The sequence below is a fragment of the Zootoca vivipara genome, chromosome 17 (assembly GCF_963506605.1).
Source record: "Zootoca vivipara chromosome 17, rZooViv1.1, whole genome shotgun sequence".
Lineage (NCBI taxonomy): Eukaryota > Metazoa > Chordata > Lepidosauria > Squamata > Lacertidae > Zootoca > Zootoca vivipara.
In genome coordinates, this window is record NC_083292.1 from 14,531,885 (window position 1) to 14,545,131 (window position 13,247).

The 13,247-nt window shown below is 44.3% G+C and overlaps 3 protein-coding genes across 6 annotated transcripts in view; all 3 read right to left on the reverse strand.

Annotated features, from left to right (window-relative positions):
* LOC118075809 (immunoglobulin lambda-1 light chain-like) overlaps positions 1 to 13,247 on the reverse strand; it is a 170,557-nt gene that overhangs the window by 78,014 nt on the left and 79,296 nt on the right. The gene's annotated exons all lie outside the window — the stretch shown is intronic.
* The window catches only part of LOC118078681 (immunoglobulin lambda-1 light chain-like), a 103,333-nt gene that overhangs the window by 58,920 nt on the left and 31,166 nt on the right, over positions 1 to 13,247 (reverse strand). Inside the window, exons 1-2 of one of the 2 annotated variants that reach the window (XM_060269581.1) lie at positions 8,782 to 8,852; positions 8,323 to 8,642 (exon numbers count right to left, since the gene is read on the reverse strand). The exons of the other annotated variant lie outside the window; for it this stretch is intronic. Of the exons in view, the coding sequence (XP_060125564.1) occupies positions 8,323 to 8,642; positions 8,782 to 8,824 (363 nt within the window). The 5' untranslated portion in view covers positions 8,825 to 8,852. Of the gene's footprint in view, positions 1 to 8,322; positions 8,643 to 8,781; positions 8,853 to 13,247 lie in introns of those variants that run through there. 2 annotated transcript variants of the gene reach the window in all.
* LOC118075804 (immunoglobulin lambda-1 light chain-like) overlaps positions 1 to 13,247 on the reverse strand; it is an 87,698-nt gene that overhangs the window by 47,169 nt on the left and 27,282 nt on the right. The window lies entirely within an intron of this gene.

Consider the following 13,247-nt stretch of genomic DNA (forward strand, 5'->3'; position numbering starts at 1 on the left):
TTGCTTGCAGTGTGGAATGCAGCACAGTAATAAACTGCTTCGTCTCCTGCCTGTACTTTGGTGATGGTTACAAAGGCCACTTTCTTCGGGGCATCATTGGAAGGAGAGAAGCGGCTGGAGAACTCCGGGCCAAAATCTGTCTTGTCGTCATTTATGTTCCGCCTCAAAAGAAATTTGGGGCTCTCTCCTTCTTTTTGCTGATACCAGAAAAAACCTCCAAACCGGAAACTGACCGTGCAGTTGAGTTGAACTGTACTGGCCGGAGAGGCTGACACTGAAGCTGGTTGAGTCAGAGTGACCTGAGACAGAGCTCCTGCAAGAGACAGGGAAGGAGAATAAAAATGGATCAAAATGTGGAGTTTCTTTTACTTCAAGGTAGATTGAGAGGGACAAAGAGCAAGTGGAGAGACCATCGGTCAGGGATGGAGGACAGACAGAAGCATGTTGTCTTCACCTGAGCAGCAAATGAGGAGTAGGAGTAGAATTGGGGCCATCATGGCAGTAAATCCAAAGCGAGGTGCTTTTCCTCCGGAAACACAGGTATCAGTTGGCCCTATTCCCCTTCTTTGCTCTTAAAGCCCTTGCCAGAGCCTGTATGCAAATGCACCTCCCCAATTTGGCTAGGGAGGGACCAACAGTCTTTGACTACAGGAGTTAAGCCTATTTCACTTGTACAAAGTCCTGCTTGGGGCATCTTCTTGGCCACTGTGAGAACATGAAGCTGGACTCGATGGGTCTTTGGTCTGGTCCAGTGGGACTCTCCTTATCTACCCTTACAACACCTGTTTTTGCATTATGCATCAAAGAGTCAACTGAAACATGTGTGGTCATCACTTGATAAATTCAGCAAGTTCCAACATCGCATCAACTCACTTCACTTCAGACACAACGCTCGGTCGACAGGACTTTCCCAATAGCCTCATATATTCCTCTGCAGTAAGGGAGGCAAATGGGGAAAGCCTTCCCGTTGTCTTTTTTCTTACACATCCTGTCTTAAGGGCATAGTTGTGTGTGAATAGAGTGAGCCTGTGACCTGGATTCAGGAACTAAACTATTAACTGTCACACAAGTCTATTATTCTACTTAGTGTGTGTGTGTTTGGGGTGTGTGTGTTTGTGAAACATATGTAGTAGATATTTTCCCACATTTATTATGCTATTTTTGTGATATACATGAGAAAACCTGGTATACTTATTTGTATAACATTCTTGTTTTAAAACCCAATAAAAAACAAGCAAACTACCACACGATTCTCAGGTATCCTGGCAGACACAATTTCTGCTGTAGATCAGCCTCATATGATGTATGTATGATGATTTGGGGGAGTCTTGGGCAATGTCAAAAGTCTTTAAAGGTTCCTGCACACTTTTGTTCAGGGTCTCCCCCTCCTTGGAGGAAGTGGAGGGAACTCTGTTGCAACAGGAAAATTAATATCTGCCTCGCCTTCCACTGGATCCGGTCTCCATCCATCCTTCTCTGACAGATCATGGAATTAGGGGACTCAGAGTGTCGTGGGGAGTTAGGCAGCAAAAGCCAAACCCCAATGATTTACATCAGAAGGATGCAGGTGTTACGATTTCCCAGTCTGCCAGCCATAGGCAGTTGACAATCATGTGAGGCAGAATATCACCCTTGTCCTACTTGGTGCAGAGCAGTATGTAGTATGGAAGGGAGCTCCCTCTGGTGCCTGAACCTATAACTGCATTCATCTTATTTCCTCTCTCTTACAATTCATCTGGGCAGTGCCGACAGATAAAAGACACTGCAAGTAAATAAACTGATAACTCTTTGTCTCCTTCCCCTTTTCAAATGCCATTAAGACTTTGAGAGCCCTTGGCAAAAACAGGAGCACACTGTTGCCCTTTTATTTATATATTCTCCTCTTAATTGTTTTATTTTTGATTTTTGATTTCATATATTTCAATAAAGTTATAAACATTTTAACATTTCAAAACGTGACTTCCTTCCCCCTCTTTTTGCTTAGTGTTAAGGTCTTAGTCTTATTATAAGTTATTGTAAGTTTAAGCTAAGTCTGCTGCAACTGGATTTCGGAGAGGGCCAATCCTAAACATAATGGATTTGTGACCTTTATGCTCATTTGCCTTCCGTAGCAGTAGAGCTCTGCTGGATGAAATATCAATTGCCTCTGGTCTATTTTTTTGGGAATCCTGCAATGTGTTTACGTTGTTACTCTGCTAACTATGCATTGGAATCTCCACTAGATCAATACTGAGTAGGATTCCCTGACACTTCCATCACTCCCAGGCTGCTTAGCTTTGGCCCAAGAAATGTGGAGTCTCAGAACAACTGGAGAACTTTGCAGTCACAAAGGACTGTGCAGTCTGGGGAGAGTTGAAGTTGGAGTCTCAAATGAGCTTGGCACAGCCTGCAATGAAACCTGAGGAGCTTGAGGATGAAGAGTTTTTGTTTCAGTTCCTCTGCTAGCTGCATCACAGTGAAACGAGTTGCTATTGCCATGGTAAGCAGCACAGTAATAAACAGCTTCGTCCCCTGCCTGCACGTTGGTGATGGTTGCAAAGGCCACTTTCTTAGGGGCATCATTGGAAGCAGAGAAGCGGCTGGAGAACTCCGGGCCAAACTCTGTCTTGTCGCCGTTTATGTTCCGCTCCAAAAGGAATTTGGGGCTCTCTCCTTCCTTTTGCTGATACCAGTAAAAAAATCCAAAGCTGAAGCCACTGCTGATTGTGCAAGAGATTTGAACGGTACCGGCCGGAGAGGCTGACACTGAAGCTGGTTGAGTCAGAGTGAACTGAGACAGAGCTCCTGCAAGAGACAGGGAAGGAGAATAAAAATGGATCAAAATGTGGTGTTTCATTTACTTCAAGGTAGATTGAGAGGGTCAAAGAGCAAGTGGAGAGACCATTGGTCAGGGATGGAGGAAAGACAGAAGCATGTTGTCTTCACCTGAGCAGCAAATGAGGAGGAGTAGTAGAATTGGGACCATCATGGCAGTAAATCCAAAGCAATGTGCTTTTCCCCTGAAAAGCAGGTATCTGTTGGCCCTATTCCCCTCCTTTGATCTTAAAGCCCTTGCCAGAGCCTGTATGCAAATGCACCTCCCCAATTTGGCTAGGGAGGGACTCTGGAATTACAACCTGCTTGTTGACTTACTTCAAAGCAACACGAAAACAACTGTGGTGGAAACGTTCCTGTACAAAAAGAGGTTTCATGCTCATTTCCCAAACCTCCATGGGATTTTGTTAAAATAGAGTTGCCAGGTCAAAATCCCGTGCAGGAGTGATTATCAGAAGACGTTTCTCTGATCCACGTTTCTTGGTGCTATATTTTCTCATGCCTCTTTCCATCCACATGGCGTGATTGGAAGTGTTAGAAGAATTTTAAGGTCTCAAATATAGAATAAATATTCATAAATGCACTATATCTAAATATATAAATCATGTGTCAGAAATAGAACTGGAGAGCAATCTGGAAGCCATTTTGATTCTCCCAATGACCTCAAATATTCCTCTGCAGCAAGGGAGGCAAATGGGGAAAGCCTTCCCATTGTCTTTTCTCTTACAAATCCTGTCCTAAGGGCATAGTTGTGTATGAATAGAGTGAGCCTGTGACCTGGATTCAGGAACTGAACTATTAACTGTCACACAAGTCTATTATTCTACTTAGTGTGTGTGTGTGTGTGGGGGGGGTGTTTGTGAAACATATGTTGTAGATCAGGCATGTCAAACCTGCGGCCCTCCAGATGTTTTGGCCTACAACTCCCATGATCCCTAGCTAGCAGGACCAGTGGTTGGGGAAGATGGGAATTGTAGTCCAAAACATCTGGAGGGCCGCAGGTTTGACATGCCTGTTGTAGGTATTTTCCCACATTCATTATGCTATTTTTGTGATATACATGAGAAAATTTGGTATACTTATTTGTATAACATTCTTGTTTATAAAACCCACTAAAAACAAGCAAACCACCACACGATTCTCAGGTATCCTGGCAGACAGGATTTCTGCTGTAGATCCGCCTCCTATGATGTATGTATGATGATTTTGGGGAGACTTGGGCAATGTCAAAAGTCTTTAAAGGTTCCTGCACACTTTTGTTCGGGGTCTCTCCCTCCTTGGAGGAAGTGGAGGGAACTCTGTTGCAACAGGAAAATTAATATCTGCCTTGCCTTCCCCTAGATCCAGTCTCCATCCATCCTTCTCTGACCAATCATGGACTTAGGGGACTCAGAGTGCCATGGGGAGTTGGGCAGCAAAAGCCAAACCCCACCAGAAGGATGCAGGTGTCATGATTTCACAGTCTGCCAGCCATAGACAGTTGACAATCAAGTGAGGCAGAATGTCACCTTTGTCATACTTGGTGCAGAGCAGTAGTATGGAAGGGAGCTCCCTCTGGTGCCTGAACCTATAACTGCATTCATCTTATTTCCTCTCTCTTACAATTCATCTGGGCAGTGCAGACAGATAAAAGACACTGCATGTAAATAAACTGATAACTCTTTGTCTCCCTCCCCTTTTCAAATTACATTAAGACTTTGAGCGTTCTTGGCAAAAACAGGAGCACACTGTTGCCCTTTTATTTCTTTATTCTCCTCTTAATTGTTTTATTTCTGATTTTTGATTTCATACATTTCAATAATGTTATAATCATTTTAACATTTCAAAACGTGACTTCCTTCCCCCTCTTTCTGCTTAGTGTTAAGGTTTTAGTCTTATTATAACTTATTGTAAGTTTAAGTTAAGTCTGCTGCAACTGGATTTCTTATGGACAGGGCCAATCCTGAATGTATTGGATTTGTGGCCTTTATGCTCGTTTGCCTTCCGTAGCAGTCGAGCTCTGCTGGATGAAATTCAATTGCCTCTGGTCTATTTTTTGGGAATCCTGCAATGTGTATACGTTGTTACTCTGCTAACTATACATTGGAATCTCCATTAGATCAATACTGAGTAGGATTCCATGACACTTCCATCAGCCCCAGGCTGCTTAGCTGTGGCCCAAGAAATGTGGAGGCTCAGAACAACTGGAGAACTTTGCAGTCACAAACCACTGTGCAGTCTGGGGAGAGTTAAAGTTGGAGGCTCAAATGAGCTTGGCACAGCCTGCAATGAAGCCTGAGGAGCTTGAGGATGAAGACTTTTTGTTTCAGTTCCTCTGCTAGCTGCATCACAGTGAAACGAGTTGCTATTGCCATGGTAAGCAGCACAGTAATAAACTGCTTCGTCCCCTGCCTGCACGTTGGTGATGGTTACAAAGGCCACTTTCTTCGGGGCATCATTGGAAGGAGAGAAGCGGCTGGAGAACTCCGGGCCAAAATCTGTCTTGTTGTCGTTTATGTTCCGCCTCAAAAGAAATTTGGGGCTCTCTCCTTCTTTTTGCTGATACCAGAAAAAACCTCCAAACCGGGAACTGACCGTGCAGTTGAGTTGAACTGTACTGGCCGGAGAGGCTGACACTGAAGCTGGTTGAGTCAGAGTGACCTGAGACAGAGCTCCTGCAAGAGACAGGGAAGGAGAATAAAAATGGATCGAAATGTGGAGTTTCATTTACTTCACGGTAGATTGAGAGGGACAAAGAGCAAGGGGAGAGACCATCGGTCAGGGATGGAGGACACAGAAGCATGTTGTCTTCACCTGAGCAGCAAATGAGGAGTAGGAGTAGAATTGGGACCATCATGGCAGTAAATCCAAAGCAATGTGCTTTCCCTCAGGAAAAACAGGTATCAGTTGGCCCTATTCCTCTTCTTTGATCTTAAAGCCCTTGCCAGAGCCTGTATGCAAATGCACCTCCCCAATTTGGCTAGGGAGGGACCAACAGTCTTTGACTACAGGAGGTAAGCCTATTTCATTTGTACAAAGTCCTGCTTGGGGCATCTTCTTGGCCACTGTGAGAACACTGCTGGACTCGATGGGTCTTCGGTCTGGTCCAGTGGGACTCTGGATCTACCCTTACAACACCTGTTTTTGCATTATGCATCAAAGAGTCAACTGAAACATGTGTGGTCATCACTTGATAAATTCAGCAAGTTCCAACATCGCATCAACTCACTTCACTTCAGACACAACGCTCGGTCGACAGGACTTTCCCAATAGCCTCATATATTCCTCTGCAGTAAGGGAGGCAAATGGGGAAAGCCTTCCCGTTGTCTTTTCCCTTACAAACCCTGTCTTAAGGGCATAGTTGTGTATGAATAGAGTGAGCCTGTGACCTGGATTCAGGAACTGAGCTATTAACTATCACACAAGTCTATTATTCTACTTAGTGTGTGTGTGTGTGTGGGGGGGGGAGTTTGTGAAACATATGTTGTAGATATTTTCCCACATTTATTATGCTTTTCTGTGATATACATGAGAAAACTTGGTATACTTATTTGTATAACATTCTTGTTTATAAAACCCACTAAAAAACAAGCAAACCACCACACGATTCCCAGGTATTCTGGCAGACAGGATTTCTGCTGTAGATCCGCCTCCTATGATGTATGTATGATGATTTTGGGGAGTCATCATAGCTGCCAAGTTATCCCTTTTTTTAAGGGATTTTCCCTTATGCTGAATAGGCTTCCTCGCGAGAAAAGGGAAAACTTGGCAGCTATGGGAGTCATGGGCTAAGGTGGTTGGGCAATGTCAAAAGTACTATATTTTCTCATGCCTCTTTCCATACACATGGCACGATTGGAAGTGTTAGAAGAATTTTAAGGTTTCAAATATAGAACAAATAATCATAAATGCACTATATCTAAATATATAAATCATGTGTCAGAAATAGTATTGGAGAGCAATCTGGAAGCCATTTTGATTCTCCCAATGACCTCAAATATTCCTCTGCAGCAAGGGAGGCAAATGGGGAAAGCCTTCCCGTTGTCTTTTCCCTTACAAATCCTGTCTTAAGGGCATAGTTGTGTATGAATAGAGTGAGCCTGTGACCTGGATTCAGGAACTGAGCTATTAACTATCACACAAGTCTATTATTCTACTTAGTGTGTGTGTGGGGGGGGGGGTGTGTGTTTGTGAAACATATGTAGTAGATATTTTCCCACATTTATTATGCTATTTTTTGTGATATACATGAGAATACTTGGTATACTTATTTGTATAACATTCTTGTTTTAAAACCCAATAAAAAACAAGCAAACTACCACACGATTCTCAGGTATCCTGGCAGACACAATTTCTGCTGTAGATCAGCCTCATATGATGTATGTATGATGATTTGGGGGAGTCTTGGGCAATGTCAAAAGTCTTTAAAGGTTCCTGCACACTTTTGTTCAGGGTCTCCCCCTCCTTGGAGGAAGTGGAGGGAACTCTGTTGCAACAGGAAAATTAATATCTGCCTCGCCTTCCACTGGATCCAGTCTCCATCCATCCTTCTCTGACAGATCATGGAATTAGGGGACTCAGAGTGTCGTGGGGAGTTAGGCAGCAAAAGCCAAACCCCAATGATTTACATCAGAAGGATGCAGGTGTCACGATTTCCCAGTCTGCCAGCCATAGGCAGTTGACAATCATGTGAGGCAGAATGTCACCCTTGTCGTACTTGATGCAGAGCAGTATGTAGTATGGAACGGAGCTCCCTCTGGTGCCTGAACCTATAACTGCATTCATCTTATTTCCTCTCTCTTACAATTCAACTGGGCAGTGCCGACAGATAAAAGACACTGCAAGTAAATAAACTGATAACTCTTTGTCTCCTTCCCCTTTTCAAATGCCATTAACACTTTGAGCGCCCTTGGCAAAAACAGGAGCACACTGTTGCCCTTTTATTTCTTTATTCTCATCTTAATTGTTTTATTTCTGATTTTTTATTTTATACATTTCAATAATGTTATAATCATTTTGACATTTCAAAACGTGACTTCCTTCCCCCTCTTTCTGCTTAGTCTTAAGGTTTTAGTCTTATTATAAGTTATTGTAAGTTTAAGTTAAGTCTGCTGCAACTGGATTTCTTATGGACAGGGCCAATCCTGAATGTATTGGATGTGTGGCCTTTATGTTCATTTGCCTTCAGTAGTAGTAAAGCTCTGCTGGATGAAATATCAATTGCCTCTGGTCTATTTTGGGGGGAATCCTGCAATGTGTTTACGTTGTTACTCTGCTAACTATACATTGGAATCTCCTCTGGATCAATATTGAGTGGGATGCCATGACACTTCCATCAGCTCCAGGCAGCTTAGCTGTGGCCCAAGAAATGTGGAGGCTCAGAACAACTGGAGAACTTTGCAATCACAAACCACTGTGCAGAGTTAAAGTTGGAGGCTCAAATGAGCTTGGCACAGCCTGCAATGAAGCCTGAGGAGCTTGAGGATGAAGAGTTTTTGTTTCAGTTCCTCCGCTAGCTGCATCACAGTGAAACGACTTGCTTGCAGTGTGGAACGCAGCACAGTAATAAACTGCCTCGTCCCCTGCCTGTACTTTGGTGATGGTTACAAAGGCCACTTTCTTAGGGGCATCATTGGAAGGAGAGAAGCGGCTGGAGAACTCCGGGCCAAACTCTGTCTTGTCATCATTTATGTTCCGCCATAAAAGGAACTTGAGGCTCTCTCCTTCTTTTTGCTGATACCAGAAAAAACCTCCAAACCAGGAACTGATCGTGCAGTTGAGTTGAACTGTACTGGCCAGAGATGCTGACACTGAAGCTGGTTGAGTCAGAGTGAACTGAGACAGAGCTCCTGCAAGAGACAGGGAAGGAGAATAAAAATGGATCGAAATGTGGAGTTTCATTTACTTCAAGGTAGATTGAGAGGGACAAAGAGCAAGGGGAGAGACCACCGGTCAGGGATGGAGGACACAGAAGCATGTTGTCTTCACCTGAGCAGCAAATGAGGAGTAGGAGTAGAATTGGGACCATCATGGCAGTAAATCCAAAGCGATGTGCGTTCCCTCCGGAAACACAGGTATCTGTTGGCCCTATTCCCCTTCTTTGATCTTAAAGCCCTTGCCGGAGTCTGTATGCAAATGCACCTCCCCAATTTGGCTAGGGAGGGACTCTGGAATTACAACCTGCTTGTTGACTTACTTCAAAGCAACACGAAAACAACTGTGGTGGAAACGTTCCTGTACAAAAAGAGGTTTCATGCTCATTTCCCAAACCTCCATGGGATTTTGTTAAAATAGAGTTGCCAGGTCAAAATCCCGTGCAGGAGTGATTATCAGAAGACGTTTCTCTGATCCACGTTTCTTGGTGCTATATTTTCTCATGCCTCTTTCCATCCACATGGCGTGATTGGAAGTGTTAGAAGAATTTTAAGGTCTCAAATATAGAAGAAATATTCATAAATGCACTATATCTAAATATATAAATCATGTGTCAGAAATAGAACTGGAGAGCAATCTGGAAGCCATTTTGATTCTCCCAATGACCTCAAATATTCCTCTGCAGCAAGGGAGGCAAATGGGGAAAGCCTTCCCGTTGTCTTTTCCCTTACAAATCCTGTCTTAAGGGCATAGTTGTGTATGAATAGAGTGAGCCTGTGACCTGGATTCAGGAACTGAGCTATTAACTATCACACAAGTCTATTATTCTACTTAGTGTGTGTGTGTGTGTGTGTGTGTGTGTGTGTGTGTTTGTGAAACATATGTAGTAGATATTTTCCCACATTTATTATGCTATTTTTTGTGATATACATGAGAAAACCTGGTATACTTATTTGTATAACATTCTTGTTTATAAAACCCACTAAAAACAAGCAAACCACCACACGATTCTCAGGTATCCTGGCAGACAGGATTTCTGCTGTAGATCAGCCTTCTATGATGTATGTATGATGATTTTGGGGAGTCTTGGGCAATGTCAAAAGTCTTTAAAGGTTCCTGCACAGTTTTGTTCAGGGTCTCTCCCTCATTGGAGGAAGTGGAGGGAACTCTGTTGCAAGAGGAAACAAATACCTGCTTTGCCTTCCACTGGATCCAGCCTCCATCCATCCTTCTCTGACAGATCATGGACTTAGGGGACTCAGAGTCCCATGGGGAGCTGGGCAGCAAAAGCCAAACCCCAATGATTTACATCAGAAGGATGCAGGTGTCACGATTTCACAGTCTGCCAGCCATAGGCAGTTGACAATCATGTGAGGCAGAATGTCACCCTTGTCGTACTTGATGCAGAGCAGTATGTAGTATGGAAGGGAGCTCCCTCTGGTGCCTGAACCTATAACTGCATTCATCTTATTTCCTCTCTCTTACAATTCATCTGGGCAGTGCAGACAGATAAAAGACACTGCAAGTAAATAAACTGATAACTCTTTGTCTCCTTCCCCTTTTCAAATGCCATTAAGACTTTGAGCGCTGTTATAAAATCATATTGGGGGGGGGGTTTGCAGGACACCATTATTAATGAACAGAGAGGGGTGACAGAATTTGACAGCTGCAATACCCAGAATCCTGTTCAATGCCATCTTCCCTGTCTCCCCACCCCTCCAGCTAGGACTCGACCCTGCCTGAAGGAAGGCTTAAGGATCTGCATATGCACAACAGTTAGCATAAACTCACACATTTCCCCTCTCCACCTCCCTTCCGCCCAGAACAAAACAATGTTTCCAGAAGAAGGGGGGGGGAAACCGCCCAAATCCAAAGTTAAACTTTTCTACTCAAGTTAATAATACAGCCTATTATATGTTCTCTTACCATGAAATCTCTATCCGCTGCCTCTGTATTAGAATTGCTGTTTTATATCTTAGAACTGTATATGTCAGGACTGCTACCTTTTAATTAGAAATCCCTGCATTAGGTATGTTTTCCAGGTATATTTTCTGTATGAACCCTGTATGATCCCAACCCACCTGAACCTTGCCCTACTACCACCCTATACCCATTCAAGGACACACGGACAATAGAGGGATTAGCTGGAACAACTTTATTCAAATAAATTGCCATCCTCAACGTAGCCCACCCTTCCATGGCCTGGAGGAAAACACTGCCGGGCGGACTTCCACCCCATGGAAATCGCCAGGAACTGCCCCACCTCTGCACCCATCTCGACTGATTGCCCTTCCTGCCAAACAACAGGGAGCACCATCAACGACAGGAGAAGAGAGATTGACATCTCTCCATCTGAAAGGAAAAGTCATCTCCGCACCCAGCTAATCCGATCTCCCACCCGTCGCCCTTGTCTCCCCCTCCCTCCTAGTCCAGAGATTTCCATGCATGAACAGGAGGGTATATAGGGGGACTTCACCATTTCCCGGGGTTCCTTCCTTCTTTCCAGAGGCAGGGACCCTACAGCTGTAGCTTTGCATTCTGCAATAAAGGGATCAGTTTGTTTTTCCTGACAGCATCGTGTGGTCTCTGTCATTTTCCCGGCGGAGCTGAACTTAGTGCAAATTTTGGAGCTTCCGACCCGCGTCTGTCCTTCTTAAAAGGCAACGCATTTTGGGGTACATTTTTCATAACAATATGGCGAGCCAGGCAGGAGACTCCGTTTAGCCGTACTCTTGGGGCGCCGTGGTTGGGGAGCCCAAGCGCACCCAGCCATTTGCAGGGGGGATCCCCTTCCCCGACTGTCCCTGGAGTTCTGGCCTAACTGGGATCCTTAGCGGGACCACACAGGGAAAACAAACAGGATCCAGACGGCCGTGGGGGTTGTTTTCCAAGATTTTCTTCTCCTGTTGTCGCGAGGTGATCAAGCTTCAGGAAAAGAAGGCAGCGCGCTGCAACGTGAGTATCAATAGGGAATTGGCTCTTCGGGGTGGGAATTGTCACAGCAATCAAACTCTTTCCTATTTTTCACAGCCAAAAAACCCAAAGCCCGTCGGAGTCTGCCCAGGCTGGAAGGTTTTGCGGCTGCCCTTTCCCTCCCCAAGGCTTGTTGTCCGTCGGAGTTTTGCCCAGATAGCAAGCCTTGGCAACTCTTCCTTCTCTCGCTTAGCTATCCCGGGTGAAGACGCCCCTCTGCCATGGCGACCTTTTGTTAGGTATGACCCATGACCAGAGATTGCAAGTGCGCCCGTTCCCTTTTCCTACTTTACATTCCTCAGGTCCGATCTGGCATTGCGTAGGCAAGCGTTCAGTAGGATCTGAGTCTAGAGAGCAAGAGGCAGGGAGATTGCTGTGGCACTATTAAATTGTGGGTGGGAATAAGAGTCCTCCTCGGAGTGTGCCCACTTTCCTGGAACGTTTTCCTAAGGAGACTTTCCAAACCCCATTTTCCCTTAGAGAGCCCTTTAGCAAACCTTCCCAAGCCCACTTTCCTATCGGAGTCGGTCCACTTTCCTATCGGAGTCTGTCCACTTTCCTTAGACGTGCCCCAGGTTCCCAAGGAGTCCCCAGAACCCCGAGAGACCCCACAGCCCCGTCGGAGACTGCCCAGGGCTAGAACTTGCGCAAGTGCCCCTTCGGAGACTGACCAGGGCACAAATGGGTGCACCCCTGTCCAAAGAGACAACTCTGCAGGCTTCAGGGGAGAAATAAGCCCAAGGAGAGCTTACTTCCCGTCTGAACTCTGATAAACGCCTCCAATTGTATTTAAGAAATGTTTCAGGGTCTAAAAAAAAACAAAAGAAAAAACCAAAACAAAATGCAAGCTTGCTTAAATAATCTTATGTAAGGGCTTGATCAACCCAAAAACAATGGCAAATATTTAAAAGAGTGGAGGTAGTGTGTAAAGGTTTGTTTTAAAGAGGCTGTAGAAGGCCATTTTTTCCTCTCCAAAAGTAAAAAGAGGGGGCAGGATGAAGGAAAATAAAGAGTTGTAACTTTGAAAATGCTTGCTCAATGCTTTGAAAAAAATTCGAAACTTGAAAATGTTCACTTCATAAACTCCAGCTATAAGTGGATAAGAGATGTACTCAATGTTTAGAAATGTTATGGGGTTGTGTTTAAATTGGCCACAACATCCATAGACTGCCTTCTTAAGTGTGCATAGTTAAAACTGCCAACTTGTTTTAAATTTCTAGTATAAAGAAACAATGTTGAACCAATCAATCTTAAACATGATAAATATGAGAATGAGGTGTGCAAATGTTGTTATTGAGAGAGGCTACAAAGGGGAGTCTTTCTCCAAGTGACTAGAGGAATATTGACTAAAGGAAAATTGAACAGCTATTCCTATAAAGGCGATTTGTTTGTCAAAAGTAGAGCTTCCATAGCCAGGAATTGTCTATCTGAGTCTAGTTTTAACTTTGATTGTGTTGGACAGAAGGGTTCTTGTTGGGCTCCTGATATCAGTCTCTTAAGGAAAAAACTCATCTGCTAAAGGGTTCTGTATAGGGTTGGTATTCTCAGTCAAATCTTCTGAATCCTGCATCTTAGAGGGTTAGACTAAATGATCTCAGGGTCCCTTC